The sequence below is a fragment of the Bombus bifarius genome, unplaced genomic scaffold (assembly GCF_011952205.1).
Source record: "Bombus bifarius isolate JDL3187 unplaced genomic scaffold, Bbif_JDL3187 scf7180000007971, whole genome shotgun sequence".
Classification (NCBI taxonomy): domain Eukaryota; kingdom Metazoa; phylum Arthropoda; class Insecta; order Hymenoptera; family Apidae; genus Bombus; species Bombus bifarius.
Window position 1 is genome coordinate 157,935 of NW_022884357.1, and position 16,272 is coordinate 174,206.

Consider the following 16,272-nt stretch of genomic DNA (forward strand, 5'->3'; position numbering starts at 1 on the left):
AAATAAATCTCCATTGTCGCGCATTCATCCGCCTAATGAATTCCACGTGCCATCAAGCATCCAGCACAAAAAAAGCTGCCTGTAACGTCTTCGAGCCTCGAGGGCAGACGACTGCCGTTGCAAAATTACCGTCGATTACCCACGCGATCTCAATTAAAGCGTCATCCGCGACATATCCCGATGACGATTCTATACGATTACAGCGTCGTGATCGGAATCCGGATCCGTGCACCCGCTTAATGACGTCACGCGTCGTTGCAAGAGCCGCATGGTCTTGTCTGCAACGAGATTTTAATCGCAATCGACGTTGTTCCAGCCGAAAGTAGCATGGAATCGCGGCAAAAATTATGCTTGCATTCACGATGGCGTTTTCTCGGTCTAGACGGACCGATTTATCACGATGTCGCTCTTCTTCAATGTGGTTCGTCACAGCCGTTGAAAAAAAACCTCCGAGATTCGTGCTGACGCGACAATCCGCGTGATAAAAGTGAAGAATAGAGGCCTCTTCAATGGGGAACGTGTCCTTTTTTTTCTTCCCCCGATCGCGTCTGGGATCTGGCAGAGTATTCTAAGAGAAATCTTTTTTCGACTCATTTCGAAAAATCGTCCCATTATATTATACAGAACGTTTCAGACAATCTTTTGTTAAATAAGTGATTAAAAAATGAATAACGCGTGTACCCGAATTATACATATATATGATTTTAATACAAGAATGTTTCATCAGCAAGGAGGTTAAAAAATGGCCATTTTTTAACACCTTCCTTTGCAAATTAATAATAAATTAACAATTACTTATTATTATCGATATAAAGTTACATTTAAATTGTTTATTTAAAAACTTATGTTTCTTTTTTCGAGTCACTTTAGAAGAATCTTCTTTATCTAACTCACAGTTAAAAAATTCAATAATCTGAAACAAATATGCTTTTAACCCTTATGTCTTGACATTCTGTAGTTCCACTTATGATAATATACTTAGAACCCGACCAAGACATATAATTATTAGTTTTTTTCTAATTCTTTGAAGTACTATAAAATGGTGTCAGCAGTCAAAGACATCATATTTAATTACGTAAAGAGGAAGTTTCCTCGTATGCATGCGTTTGCCGTTTCTTTTTCTTAGCAATTGTTTTATACATTCTATACGAGTGAGGTAAACGATAGAAACAAAAACTATATGGATTATTTGAATTTCATGTTTCTTGGAAGTATCGTTATTTGCCGATACCACTTTGTATATTTACATCCTACTGCTCGTTAAAACACATTATTTATTCTCACAGTAGATTGATTTGATAGATTTATAAAACAAATATTACTTAAAATGTTTCAGGATATCCAATATAAAGATTAGAATAAAATAATAAATTGAAACGAAACTAAAGAATAAGCCCATTGTAGATCTTTTGTCTCTCATTTTGTGATTTAATTTCATTCTGCCAAAATTAAGCAAACCTCCGATTACTCATGACCGAAAATGTATTTAGATAAATCGTCTGGCATTTTCTTATACAAGATCATTCCCCAACATCCTCGATGACCTCAGTTTTTATCAAACAAACGAATAACGCAAAGAAGATAATTAGCCTCGACAATCTGGTCGAAAGGAGTCCGCAAAGTTCCCAGAAGTTCGCATAATTTCCGGCGATGAATCTCGGGCGGGGAATAAATCGGTGTCATCCGCGGGCGATTATCAAAGATGCTCGAGGATTCCGCAAGAAGCTATTTCGCTTCTTTCCCGCGCGTAACAACGCGCTTCGAAGCAAGGCCGAGCATCTGCGTGCGTGTCTCTATGTGAAAATTCAATCGTCGCGTCGATTCAAGGGAATCATTTCCCTTTTGGTACGATGAGGTTACTTTTGAAAGTATTCGAGTTTTACCACGAGAAGAAATGTTTCTTCGTAAAATAAGGAACATATGTAAAGTGGGGCAAGGTTTTTCAACTGTACTGATTTACTAAGGAACATGTCGAAGAAAGATAGTGGACCGTAATCATGTGATCAAGGTAGGGTTGTATCATTATCCTGGCAACTGCTGGGTATTAACTATAATTATCCTTGACAGCGCAGGATTATCTCGGACTTGGTATCTCAAAATAACGCTTGAATTTGTATCGATATTTTTCTATTAGATATTATCCAACAGAGGAGTTATGTCTTTTCTATTTTACCTCGAAATTATTAACTTGATCTTGCAGAAACCATATAACAGTAATTTCTTGGTTTATCAAGGCTTAACACAATTTTGACTAAAGTTTCACCAGGAAGGGTTAATAATCGTGCTACGTGCAACTGGTCGCGTGGATGGTTTCTTAACCTTCGTCAAAAATGGAACCGTTAACCTTAACCCGATAATTAGTGGGCTTTGAGCCGAGACACAAAGCAAGGAAACGGTCAGTGCTTTCCAATACCATGGGCACTGGAGGAAGGTTAGTCCTTGAGATTAACCAGCCAGGATCTCCTAAAATTGGTTCACCTCTCGAGGTCAAAAAATACCACACCATGAAACGTGTCGTTCAGTGTATTTTCTCACATTTGTTTCAACGTTTTTCACGGTCATTGATCTTCAAAAATTCTCGATCGAGGTAGACATTTTTTGTTCTACAGCAGAGCAGTTTTGCAACAAAACGTATTGGGGGAAAGTTTGCCATTCAGGGCGATTAATCTTCCAGAAAACGATAAAAAGGGTAAAGATTCTCTTTTTTGTGTGATTTATTTTGCAGCGCGAATACGACGTGTATTTCTACGAGGCTACGATGGAATCTTGTAACATCGAAGGAAACGGTTTGTTATTACATTCAACAGGAATTTAGATCAACCGAGGGATCAGTAGGATCACGTGAGTAATTTAGTCTCTCGAACCTGTTTCCCGGTAATTGCACGCATACCGTTCACTCTTTTCACCACGCACACTCCCATTACCTGTACCATTTCAGCTCGCAAACTTGTTTTCACTTACAACAGTTAAGTAGCCAAACTTTTCCGTTATTATCAAATTCGATTACTCTCAAAATTTCAATAAATTGCACAACGTACTTCAACGACCATAAAACGAGAATTTATGAGCAATTGATAATAATCCAAAATAAATAGCCTACCGAACCTTTTCATTATATTTAATCAATCTTATCTCTATCTTTTTGCCAATGTTGAAACTACTGCACCGAAAGAGTATGCCTTCTTGAGTGCAATTACCGGCTACACGACCCAAATTGATCGAGTTATATCGATTACGTGTTACACCATGTAATATCAAGCCAGAATTGAACGTCGATTGTGGGAGAAATTGCACACGAGCGCTTCAAGTTCCCGACTTTTTCTATGAAACACGTGCCACATATTGGTAAAGGTATAATCAAAAGTATATTACACGAGTCATTGAATAGTATAGCGTGTAATCAGCATGATTGTGTTATTTTCGATGGTCAATATCGTTAACGAAGCGTTGTAAGCGCTCGATTCAGAGGCAGCGGACCTTGATGGACCCTAAATAGCCCGCTGTCCTTCGTTGCATTTCGATATTCGATCTCGTTTCGTTTCCCAGTTATTAAACTGGCTTATTTAATCGAGCGGAAGAGACAGAAATAGAAGGAGAGAGAAATCGAGCAAGGAGGAAGGAAAAAAGGAGGAAAAAATAAAAGAACAAAGGCCGGCGATGGACTGTGCAATTAATGTGAAACGTATCGTCGTAAAATTGGAAAACTAATTGTATAGACTGTCGCTAAGGATCCTTATGAAAGTCTAACGAACGTTTAGTCATTGGACGAACGAGGAAAACCAACCGCCGACAGCGCGATGTTACGACAATGATCCCGTGGCCTTAATTAATGCCCTGCTGATGCTCAATCTAATCGACTCGTCAGCGCCACGCGACATCATTTACATTGTACTTAATTATGCTGATGGATACGCAGTTGAATATTTTTAATGTTTCGAGAAACCACGTTTCCTTTCTCTTTTCTGATTTTGTTGTCGCAAGTCTTTAATTTACCAGATTTCACGATTAGTGTGAGGAAAGGAAACTTCTCTTTTATTTTATTAACTTATGCTACTGCTTATCTGCAGTCCTTGAATTTTTATTTCTTAATCTCGCTGTTGTTTTAGCATAGAAAGAAACATTAATTAATAAAAAAAACAGCAACGAAAGATTAATTAGCTCGGCTAACTCAAGTAATTTAGCCGATCTCGTGTATCTAACCTTTCTATTTACGTACAGCCTTAAGTTGTCGTGTCAAATTGAAGCAATTATCCGCAGTACAGAATAATATTCATAGCAGTGGAGTTTTAACGGTGCAGTCGTCCTCGCGGTGACATCGTCGATGGACTGATTCACTTAAAACACGCTATCATTGACCAAATGTTTTTTCCACAGCATTAAATCATCATCGATCGAAGGTACAGAAACGAGGATCGATTAATCGTGTAATTACAATTAATTGGATCAAGACCTCCACGAAGCAAACATCATTTGCGTCTGATAGTCACGCGGAAGAGTGACTTGAAATTTCCAGGCCATGCAGAAGGCGAGCAGGGACACCTTGTACTCTAATTTCATACGACAGCAAGGTACTCTATATGTCTCGACTTTAAATGCAAACTTCGGATTTCAAACGATCTAATTAGCCGAGAATTGGAGATCGCTCGGAATAATATTCTCGTAAGTTCTCCTTAAACACTCGTTCGTCTTTCACCGATGCAAAAATCGAATCAAGTTTTCAACTTTGATTTCGAATTAAACCAACTTGCGGAGGTCCATTCACTGTACGAATGTTCGAATCGAAAGAAAGTGATGTGGAATGGATTTAAGATCGAAAATACAACTGAACCTCTACCGGCCATGAACTGTACTGGCTCTGCTGGTCCTTGATCCGTCAAATTCGTCTCGTTGTAATTTATAGAAACGTTCGCTCGTGTTCCGGAACCGTGACGCGTCACGTCCAGTACTTGTACATGAATAAACCTTCTGTACCAGTTACGAATAGTACGATGAATCAGAAACGGCAACACCTTCGTATTTGCGTCAGGAAATGCAGAAAAAATAAAGTATTTCGTAGAATTTCGAATGTACGATCAGGTTATACTTACTTTCATAACTAGTTCAAAAAATTGAATGACTATTATTACCCTCTTGAAGTGCCTGTCAATAAAGATTAATTACAAGACACATTACGCTTCACCGAATTATCGAATTTAGCTTGAAACGTCCTTCTTTCCATAATGTACCATAGTGTACGTAGACGTACCATAATGTTCTTGTTAATCAGCAGATAAATTACATAAAGGAACATATTTACAGAGATAATATCCATTTACATCTATAACCATAACCAAATTATGAACAAATTTCCAATTTTACCTACTGAATGTAATAAAATGCTGAAGCGTATAGTGCTCGGACCATAAAAAAATAATCTTAGCGTCATCTTTGAACTGGTGCATTCTATTTTCGTTAGTTTACGTTGGTTACGCAATTTATTGCAGAAACTAAATTGTTATAGATCCTTGGAATCTTAAGTATGTAGGTGTACAGACAGTTTGGCACAGGTCTCTCTTATCTTAACGGATCAAGACGCGACATTAAGTTCGCGAAATTCACCGACTTCTCGTATAGTAACCGGAAGTGACCGTTTCGTGGGCATCCGTTGCAGACGAATTCAGCTCATGGACATTCGATGCGCGTGACGCAGCGAGTAAATTGCCGGTCTGTTACTCGGAAGGCGGTGCAACCCACCGAAGACGCAATTAGCAATACGAATGCACCTTTTATGAGGTCGCCGCGTTGCCTTCGCGCGACGGGCTCGTTAGTCCATTTTTCCTTTTCCTTCGTGCCTCTTCCAGGGAAGCTTTCGGTCTCCTTAACCTTCAACGCTGACTTTTTTCATCTACTATAATGATTTTACTGCGACAACAGATCTCATTGGAATATTCATTGCTTCCTCCTTTCAAGACTAGCAGACTTCGCGCAGATTAACAGAAAATAACATACATTTGAAGAAGAATGGAAGATGGAAAAGTGAGAGATCGAGAAGATTGGATATTAGATTTAGTATACCTATAGTTATATTTAGATTATCCTGGACTGAAGCTCGACTTTTCGTTCGCTACAATAATTTTATTGCAATAAGAAGCCTTGTAGGAATACCGACTGCTGCCTTCTTTCGAAAAGAAAAAGCCTTGCATGAAATTATCAAAAAAATAATAATTCACCAAAGGTGAAAAAACGAAGGATCAATGCAATTCGATACTGGATTTACCGGTTATATTTAAATTATTCTGCAAGCTTAGATATTATACATGATGGAATTTTATTACTCGGACAGTTGGAACACGAGGGAGCTGGTCCTGGCGCAAGGACGTCGTTCCAGTGTAACAAACTAATTTCCTACTCGTTAGTCGCTCGGAACGACATCGAGAAAAAACTGCTTCGTATCGAGGAGCAACGATACTAGATATTGAATAGAAAATAGAAATTTTTAAGCACCTAAGATAAACAGAATGTAAATGGCACATATTCAGATCTTCCGAATACAACTAAAGGAACAAAAAGTAAATAAAGATCTGTTCCACCCTCTGAAAGACTCTGAATATTATAACTACGTAAATACTTTACTTTAAATATTTTGTACATTGCTATACATTAAGCGCATTTCTTAGATTTCTTTAAATACTTTAACACTCACAGTTTACTACTGAAGAATATTACTTTTAAATAATAACATCGACTAAGAGCCCACGGGTAGGTCGAGTTAGCTACAATATAAATTGAGTTAACCTGATTCTCAGCTGTTATACGACCGTGTTTTCATACCGTACGAAACACGTGCATCCACAGTAACCCATTGACTTTCTAAGCAACCAGATTCTCGATCTTTATCCGTAAATCAAACGAAGAATCCATGGGTGTTCTGTTGAACAAACATGATCTTCCCGAGGTCTATAGAACATATCAATGAAAAATAGTTCGCAAATTTTCATCAGACGAGGAAGGTTTATGGCATACAAATTGCGGAACAAGCCGTAAAGGACGGTGAAAAATGGCGCGGCTTAATTTACTATAAGCATTAAATCAAAGTCCACTTTGGAAAGGGAGCTATCTCGTTGAGTTTATTTGATTTATCGTACGAGCCTTTTAATTCCCACATATAATATATTACAAACTTGCATGCATAGTGTAGGAAATTTTCATCAATTACGAATATGTTGCCTTTATATTATTTCGTTTTCTTTGATTACAATATTTTACGATTTACTGTATTTTGACATTTTTTAATTGTTTTCGTAATGAATATGAAATAAAACTTTCGCAAGAACGTTATTAAAGAACTAGTAATAGCCCACAACTGAAAACGAAAATAGAATATTGCAATAACAAAAACGGCCAAAGCGTTACACGCTGACGCTTCGTATTGCAGAAACTTTTACACGTCGAGTCGTTCCGGTCGATGAAATAATCTGCTCGAGAAAATTGAGAGACTAACGCAGTCGTCAAAAATTTGCGTAACCGCAAATTCCATTAGGTATGTGTTCTAACTTTGATTGAACCATTGCGAAATGCACACGCAGATCGTTGCAATAAAAGCCTACGAGCGATTATCTGCAATTTCGCCTTCGTCTAATGAATACCCTGTCAGAACCAACGACTTCACGGCTTCGTTTAATCGATTTGCGGTATGGATGCAATTGTAATAGAAATTTACATAAACGGCGCGAAGTTGAATTGCGAGTACTTTCAAAATGGCAATGTAGATGCTTTGAAAGTAGCAACACGAATGCTGGTATTTAGTTAGTAAGCGCTGGTAAAGCAGATGCCTCTTTTAACTTGAATATTTCTTTATGTTTTGAAGGTAAAGAAGAACTATAATTCATTTCCAACGTTACTGATTCGGCAGAGAATAAGATTTCAACGCTAACAAAGGTTAGGACTAATCGTAAACTTAGGCTACAGACTTAGGCCATCGATTAACTACAGGCATTGACTAAATATGTAGATATATAGATACAGAGATACAGAAATTCTGTATCTCATCGATCCTTCGCTTGTTTTGTGACATAGATTCTGGAGTACCGACATGGAAAAAATCAGTGTTTCTTACGCCCTCTGTCATTTTCTACGGTAAGCAACCTAATAAATTAACACTAACTAATCAACAAAACTATAATCGCGATTGCAATCAATCAGCTCTTATTATTTCTTACTCGATTCATAATTGTATCATATACAGGGTGGTTGGTAACTGGTGGTACAAGCGGAAAGGATGTGATTCTACGCGAAAAAAGAAGTCGAAAATATAGAAGTTTGGATGAAGTTATTTAGTTCTAGAATAGTCCATTCTTATTCATACTTTACTAAGTACCAAAAGTACTTACTATTAATTAATTAATTAATTTAAAGTGCACATGGACAGTCAGTCCATTCGTTACTCAAACAGCAGTGACCGTTGCCCATTCGCACGTGCGTGCTCGAGTAATAAACGTTCGTTCCGAGCCCATTCGCGACCGCGACCACGACCGCGAAATTCAAAAAATCGTTAAGCAAAACCAGAAGGATTTTGGGCGTTTTGCAAGCACAACTCTATTACTTAATAAAACGCTATCATTCATTGTCGCAACGCTAACTCTTAAACTGAATTCAATGGAAATTACTATTTATTATATAAAAAAGCTACTTCAAATATTATGATATTCCAACTTATAATACTATATAATTAATTAAGATCTAACATTTTTATAATCTAATTTTAAACAACATAAAGCTGGATAAATTCTCATACGTATAATTCTTTAAGAAGATCTAAGAATTCATAATAAAAATTGCAAAAGACAATCGCGATATCATAATTCGCAACTCTAAAGCAAGCACGATTATCATTTTATCGTAACTCTAATTCAAACCGTAATCATTCTCTCGCGACACTAATAAAAAATATCGCGATTTGTCCAATGGGATGATGAGACGGTATATACATCGGCCAAAGAAAAAAAATACTATTACTACTACTACAAATACTAAAAGCGAGCATAGTGACAAAGTAGTAACAAGAATGACTTCCATGCTGTGGATGATCCAGAGGATGGGGAGTCATTGGTAGTTGCTCTCATCTCTTGCTGACAGTTTGCCGGGCCTCTTCGGCTTATAGCCTCTTCATTCTTTGGGTGCAATGCCCGTTGAAACTTAAATCTAAGCTCATCTTTATAATCACAAACAAAAATAAGACTTATAATGGTAACCTAAAAATATAAACCGAGGAAGCTGATTTAAGTGCACATAGACTGACCAACGATCACTTGTCGTTGTTGTTGAGCATGTGCGTGCTCGAGCAATATAAACGTCCGCTTTGAGCTTACTCGCGTCCGCGTCCGCGAAAAATCAATAGACAAAATCAGAGACGAGATCATGCTCTATTCGTACCAGTTTCATCGTCGAATTTTCAAATTAGATTTCCAAAAACAGGTTGGTCACACGAAAACGCGCCTACCCGACCAGAGACTGTGCCAACCCGTCCGGCCCTACCTACTTATAATTAGCGAACACACCAGACAGTATACTACCTATCCTACCCAGCCCTATATTTAAAAAATGGTAAAATAAGCACATCAACACATTCGCTCCACGGTTCTCACACATAACATCCAGGCGCAAGAGCCTACACTAGAGAGAACGTCCCGGGACACCTCCGACACCAGAGCTTGACATACAACATGCACACTCTAATTTACGTACCATTTGCCTGAAATCGACTGACGAAGGCTAGTGACCATTGCGCAAAACGTGATAAGACACGTCTAAGGAAATTATATCGTTAAAATAAATGTAAGTAGATTTGGAATTATGATTGTAATTGACAGAAATATTAACACAGTGGTTATACTTAGTCGTATACGTGATATTATCACAAATTGTGATTTTATTGATACATACATTGAATTAATATATGTCTCAACATTTTTAATATTCTGAGTTGTAGCGAATGAAAAAAACGACGCAATTCCACAGCCTAACCACACACACGTACACACACAATGTGGAATATACGTCGTGCACGATACAGTAACATATCGTCAGTCGCTGAGAAATATTTACATTAATTATGGTCATCGTGCCCAATGTCTTCCTCCCATTCAAGTAGCACCTAGGCACGTGAATAAGATCCTGACAATGGGCACAAAAAGAGTTAAATCTGAAAATTCTGATCTAAAAATATGATTAGTTTGTCCAATTTATATTTAACGGACTAATACTCTCTGCTTTTATATTTTATTACTTAGTTTCAGATTATAATAATCCTACTTTGTTAATTTAATAAATCACTGAAATTTTAATATTACAAAAAAAGTAGCATTAATTAAAAAAAGACCAAGACTCGATAAAATGGAATAATTGTTAAAATGATTAAATCTAAATGTATTACTAAGATAGAAATAATCTCAGGCGATCTCTTCCTCAAAGCACTTTTTCAAAAATACAGAAGTAGCGTTCAAAATTATTGCTTCGAGTCAAAAATCTGCCTAACGTGAAGTTTCTTCTTGCACATAAAACTTTACACATTCTTGCACGAAAAAAATGAATTTTAACTCATATTTTAAACTCCATCTGAAGTCAAATAAACGAATGTGACTTAATATTGTTATGAAAGAGAAAATTAAATTCAACATTATTTATTGTATCATATATTGCCTGTATCGTCATTATCCTTGAGTGACAATTGCAGCTTTCATAGCAACGAAATCGGAGGACCAGTCTAGCCGTCCGCCATGACCGGGGGTAGACGCCCTCCTCTAGGCATCTGGTGAACAGGTGTCGCAGGCGGGGAGCCATGGTGACGATCGTCTCCACCCACGCTCGGCCTGGTATTCCGTCCGGACCGGGTGCCACGTCGCGGGATGCCATCCTCCTGGTTGCTTCGAAGAGTTCTTCAGTTCTTCGCTCCATCCTGTTGTGGTCGTCGTCGTCGTCGGAGGGGGAGGATGGCGCTGGTTGGCTCGTGTCCGTGTCCTCCGGCGGGAACAACGTCCCGATGACGTTGTCCAGCAACGCCGGATCCATGTTCGAGGTCCATGTTCGTAGTTTCTTCGTGACTATTTTGTAGGACCGTCCCCACGGGTCGGATTCGACCTCCTCGATCAGCTCCGTCCAACACCGAGCTTTCGCGGTTTTGATCTCCCGCTGAAGAGTGCGTCTCGCCTCTCTGTACTCCTCGTAGCAACTGGAGATCTCTTCCTCGTCGCGCGTCAGCCTGCGACGGCGGGCCCTTAGGAATCTTCTGCGGGCCCGAACGCAGTTCTCTCGCATCTCGGCGATCCCGGCGTCGGGCGTCCCAGCTCCAGGCGGATACGATCGTGGCCGCCCGTAGCATCTCCTTGTCCCTTTCCTTGAAACGCCATCGCGGTGACGGGCGGCAGCGGTTTTCTCCCGGTCGTCGTCGTCTTCCGGCGTCGTCTTCGGCCCCCAGGACCACCTCCATCAGTATGTAGAGGTGATCGGATAGCGTTTCCACCCCCTCGGCCACTCTCCAGTCGCGGATTCGCCTGAGCAGCTCCGGGGTGGCCCACGTGATGTCCACTACCGAGGATCCTCTCCACGCCACGCAGGTGCTCACCGAGCCCCTGTTTGCCAGCAGGAGCCCCAGACCCGCTGCCCAATCGGTGAGCATTCTTCCTCGAGAGTTGGTCCTGGGATTTCCCCATTGCGTCGAGTGGGCGTTGAAGTCCCCGAGAACTAGTACTTGGCGGGGAAGGCATCTTCCGATGCACTCGCCGACTCGATCCAGGAAGTCCCCGTACGCGGCCAGGTCGATGTTTGGGGAGACGTATACCGCCACCACCGCTGCTGCCTGCCACTCGACCGCGACGAAGCCGCTGCCACGGTCCAGCAGGACGCCCGAGGCTGACGTCCACGTTATCCCTGCGGATCCGTCCAGGTCCCCGATCCAGTTGGGCGAGTCGAGAATGCGATGCGGTTCGGCCACCGCCGCCAGGGTGACCTCGTTCTCCTGGATAGTCTGAAGGAGCAGATCTTGCGCTCTTCTCGACCTACCGAGGTTGCATTGCAGTAGGCGCTTGAATTATGCGGTCACCTCCATGGCCTCCCCCCGGCCGTCCGCCGCTGTTGGTTCGGCGGCGCTTCCTGGTGTCCCTTTCGCGGCTGCTGCTGCTGCTGCTGCTGCTGGTTGGCGGATTGGTCGCTTCCTCTTGACTTTCGGGGGAGTGCATGCCTCTCCGCCCATCCTGTGGTTCGCGGGCGCCCCGAGCGACTCGCACAGGGGGCACTTGGGAGTGGAGGCGGGACAGTCTCTGGCGCGGTGTCCGTTCCCGCCGCACCTGTAGCACAGGTGCCCTCGGTCTTCGCTGGATACGCAGGTGGCGCGTACGTGCCCCAGTTCCAGGCACCTGAAGCACTGCAACGGCCGCTTCGGGATGGCCCTTATCCTGGCGGTTGACCAGCCCAGGGCTATCTTCTCTGCCTGGGCCAGCTTGCGGGCCCCTGCTGCCGGACACTTGATCCATGCCGTCCCGAGGCCGCCTCTGGTGGCGCCGATCTCGCCCACCTGTACCTCCGCGCTGTCGCATCCTGCCGCCGAGGCCAGTGCTTTCTGCAGCTCCTCCCTCTTGACCGAAATGTCTATCCCGGTCACGCGTAGCTCCGCCATCCTGGTCGGTGTGGCGATTCTCACCGCCGTCGGGTCCAGCGCCTCGGCTAGACGCGTCGCCAGTAGCGTCGCCTTTCCTCTGTCCTTGTCTCCAGGGACTTTGATTATGATGGCCCCCGTCATCGCCTTTTTCATTTCCAGGCGTTCCATTCCGAGCTCCGAAAGCGGGATCCTCGTTCTGGCCGCTTCCAGAACGTCGGCGTACGACATCCTCGCTCCCTCGTTCAGCGTCAGGGTCACCGCGGATGTTCACGGTGCGCGAGGCGGCGTGGCCAGCTTGGGTGTCTTCAGTGATCCTTTCTGCGTTGCGGGGGCGCTCTGTTTCGGTGCGCCTGTCGTCCTGCCGGGCTGGGGCTGCTGCTGCCGTGCCCGCGTCGGTGGTGGCGTGGTCGATCCTCTTCTTGCCGCCTCTCCTTCGGCGGCGACGGTTGTCTTCGTCCCGTTCGTCTTCCTCCTTTTCCTCCTTTTCTTCTTCGTTTCCGCCAGTTCCCAACCCCCATCCTCCTGTTCCCTTGGGGGCGACGTCGGTTGGGCAGCGCGGGGATCGACGGAGCGGTCCTTGCTCGGTCGTGTTTCGGGGGTGTGTTGCCAACGTGTGTCTTCGAATCGTTCCTCTATGGTCCTGAGAATGGAGGGTCCTAGTTCTCGGACTACTCTTTCCAGGGCATCTAGGCGTGTCCTGTCGTTTCCGCCCTCTCGTGAAGGACGGTCGTATTCGGGCGTCGCGTCGGCGCATCGCGGGCACTCGTGGACGCGAGCAGCCAGTCTCCTCAGTTCCTGGCGGAGGGCTGCGTTCTCCTCTTCCAGCACGGACAGCCTCGTGTCTACGTCGTCGGTGCCTCGCGCTGGCCTCGTCCTCCTCGAGGATTCCGTGTTCCAGGCGGCGGTGATGTAACTCGCCGCGTTCTTCAGGGATCTAATGTAGGTCCCCTTGAGATTTGATGACGTCGTCGCGACATGCATTATCTCGGACTAATGAAAGAACAACCTGAGAAGACCCTAACCTTCCAAATTTTCTTCTTAATCGATAGTATTCAAAGCAAAATATACAGAATAGACAATCGAAATACGATATGTGAAGATACTTACATTCTTGGCTTTTGAGCCACCGTTCAATCGGTCCCAAAGAAGACGAACAAGTTGAAGGTGTATCTGTAACAAAACATAAAATACAGTTAACATCGTTAATGAGTAATAACGAACTTGGAACTTTTAGAGCATTTATAGCTTTTTAAATTACCAATCGTTTTTATTTTCTAATTAGCAATAATTCAAACAAAATATAGAAAATTGAACAAATTGAAATACAATACGTAAAAGTATTTACGTTTTTGAGCTCCCGGGGAGGCTTTATCCTCTTGAGACTCTAATATCGAAACGAATGTTCAAAAATATATATATATATAAAAAGAAAAATAAAAGACTACATTACCGCGACCGCTTAAATTACAACCGGCGAACAAAAACTTTATTACTTTCGCGTATGATTATGCGATTGAATTTAATAAAAACTATCGTTTGAAAATATTGAAAAATACTTTTGCGTAGCAAACACTGACTCTACAAACCCCATTGCGCGCAGTCCCAAATATTCTCTGAAAATAGAGTTGTGTAATGGCGGACTGGGGGGGGGGGGTGTAAAAGAAGCGAAATATCGTTTCGATATTTTTCTTCTTTTCTCTATCGAACGTTTATTTAGAAAATACTGCTATCTTCTTTACATTAAAGAAATTATTATTAAAAGATTAAAACAAGTATGAAAAATAGTTAAAAATTATGAGATATTTCTCGATATCGAACAAATGTTTACGAATACCGTGAATGCAGTGCAATCGTTTGCAAGAATTATACTGTGAATGTTCGCTACTAGAATATGAAATATACACTCCACTAATACACTATAATCGCGTGTTATAAATATTTCAAAATATTTGCAAGAATCCAAAAATTCACAACTAGATATACTTAAAGAATACTACAGAAACGCGCGCGAAACCTTGCTTTGAAGCTTTTGAGCCTACTAGCGCGCCACCTCTGTTAAAAAGATATAAGCTACGAATTTGCAAGTATATGACGTTAACTGTATCAAATTCACATAATATAGCAAAATAATTTGAATTCGATATGTGAATGTTACCATGCCTATCGAAATAAGTTAAAACTATTTTTATTAAGATTTCTATGTTTCAAAAGCGTCTATACGAAGCTATCGTTAAATTATCAAGAATTCTATATCTCAAATCACATTAAAAAAGTAAAATAATTTGTTAGAAATTCGTTTGAAACGAGAATGATTTGGTATATTCGATCAAGAACAATGATTTATTTAATCTTATTTACTTTCGTCTTAGTATTCCAAATAATTACGAAATTATCTATTATGAAATATGTATCAAATATATTTTAAAGTAAATATAAATTGTATATCAAATGTTACCCATGCTCGAATAACAAGAATAGAATTGTTCATACACAACTATCTTATGTAGTCAAAATAAATTAAACATTACCAAATTTCCATGAAAATTCATCGGATTGATCATTAATCGTCGTTGCGTCCATATATTAATATTCCAGTTACTTCTATATTATCCCTGCCATCGATCAGTAACCTGCACAAAAAAATAACTACAAGTTAAAACAAATGTATAAAATAATTAAATGAAAACACAATCAAACTCAAATTTTATTACGAAAGCTTACGATAAAAGCTACGGTAACAGTAACATTTAATAAATAGACGACCGAAGAAAAATTAAAACAAAAGATTTCAGAAAATCACTTAATTTCATTATCTTAATGTTCAATGAATTGTTAAATAAATGTGTATTAATTAAACGATAATAATAACGAGATGTATACGATAGTAAAAGGTATAATAATGAATAGTAATGAGGAAGCGACCCCACCAATAGGTTAAAATGCGTTGCAAACCTGACGCAATACGATCCACGTTATCGATACGAGAAGAGACGACTAAATGACGCCTTAGTTTCGCAGAACAACTACCAAAGTGGTGGGGGAAGGGGGGACCCACGAACCGGTGGCAGGTACGCAGTTGAACGATTGTAAACAAAATAAATGTATACATCTACAAAAACATTCGCCTTCTACGTAGCGCTACACAAACCTTTCCAAATTTCAAACTAAGCACACATTACGCAATATTTACATATATCTACACAATGATTACATCGATCTTTACAAACATCGTACAATAATTCGTATACTTACTGGCAGCGTTCAGTATCAAAGACACGTCTGTCTAACTCGGACCGCGAGAAAGAAAATGAAGCTGCTAACGCTGTATATACAATTTCGTGTCTTGCAAAAGGGACATATGAGTGGCTGTACTAAACTGTTTAGCATTCTATTTTCGCGACACTAAACTTTTGAAGATATCGAAAAGTTATAAACCCTAACGTGACCGCAAGAAGCTTCACGTGCAAGCTTAATGGGAAAGCAAGAAACCCGAACAATCAGACAATGAAAGAAAAATGGGGGCACGCCCGGAACGAACGAGATCGCGATCCCTCGAAAGAACTAACAAACCTACGCGACGTATCTCCATGCACGAAATAACCGTAAGGTTCAGTGGAAAGCCCGAGAATTGACCGTCACTC

At 41.1% G+C, this 16,272-nt stretch overlaps 1 protein-coding gene across 3 annotated transcripts; it reads right to left on the minus strand.

The window, feature by feature from the left end:
- Positions 1-12,025: 12,025 nt before the first annotated feature.
- LOC117214705 (translation initiation factor IF-2-like) lies at positions 12,026-16,117 on the minus strand. Of its 3 annotated transcripts, none has more exons than XM_033460970.1 (4): positions 15,884-16,117; positions 15,160-15,261; positions 13,739-13,801; positions 12,026-13,648 (listed from the first exon to the last, which is right to left on the minus strand). In XM_033460970.1, the coding sequence occupies exon 4, from the start codon at positions 13,383-13,385 to the stop codon at positions 12,033-12,035; it is 1,353 nt and encodes a 450-aa protein (XP_033316861.1). In that variant the 5' UTR covers positions 13,386-13,648; positions 13,739-13,801; positions 15,160-15,261; positions 15,884-16,117; the 3' UTR covers positions 12,026-12,032. The 3 variants fall into 3 exon arrangements, with proteins under 3 accessions (XP_033316861.1, XP_033316850.1, XP_033316869.1); XM_033460959.1 differs by lacking the exon at positions 15,884-16,117 and adding an exon at positions 15,559-15,676; XM_033460978.1 differs by lacking the exon at positions 15,884-16,117 and adding an exon at positions 15,584-15,683 and having other exon boundaries at positions 12,049-13,648.
- Between the last annotated feature and the right edge of the window lie 155 nt (positions 16,118-16,272).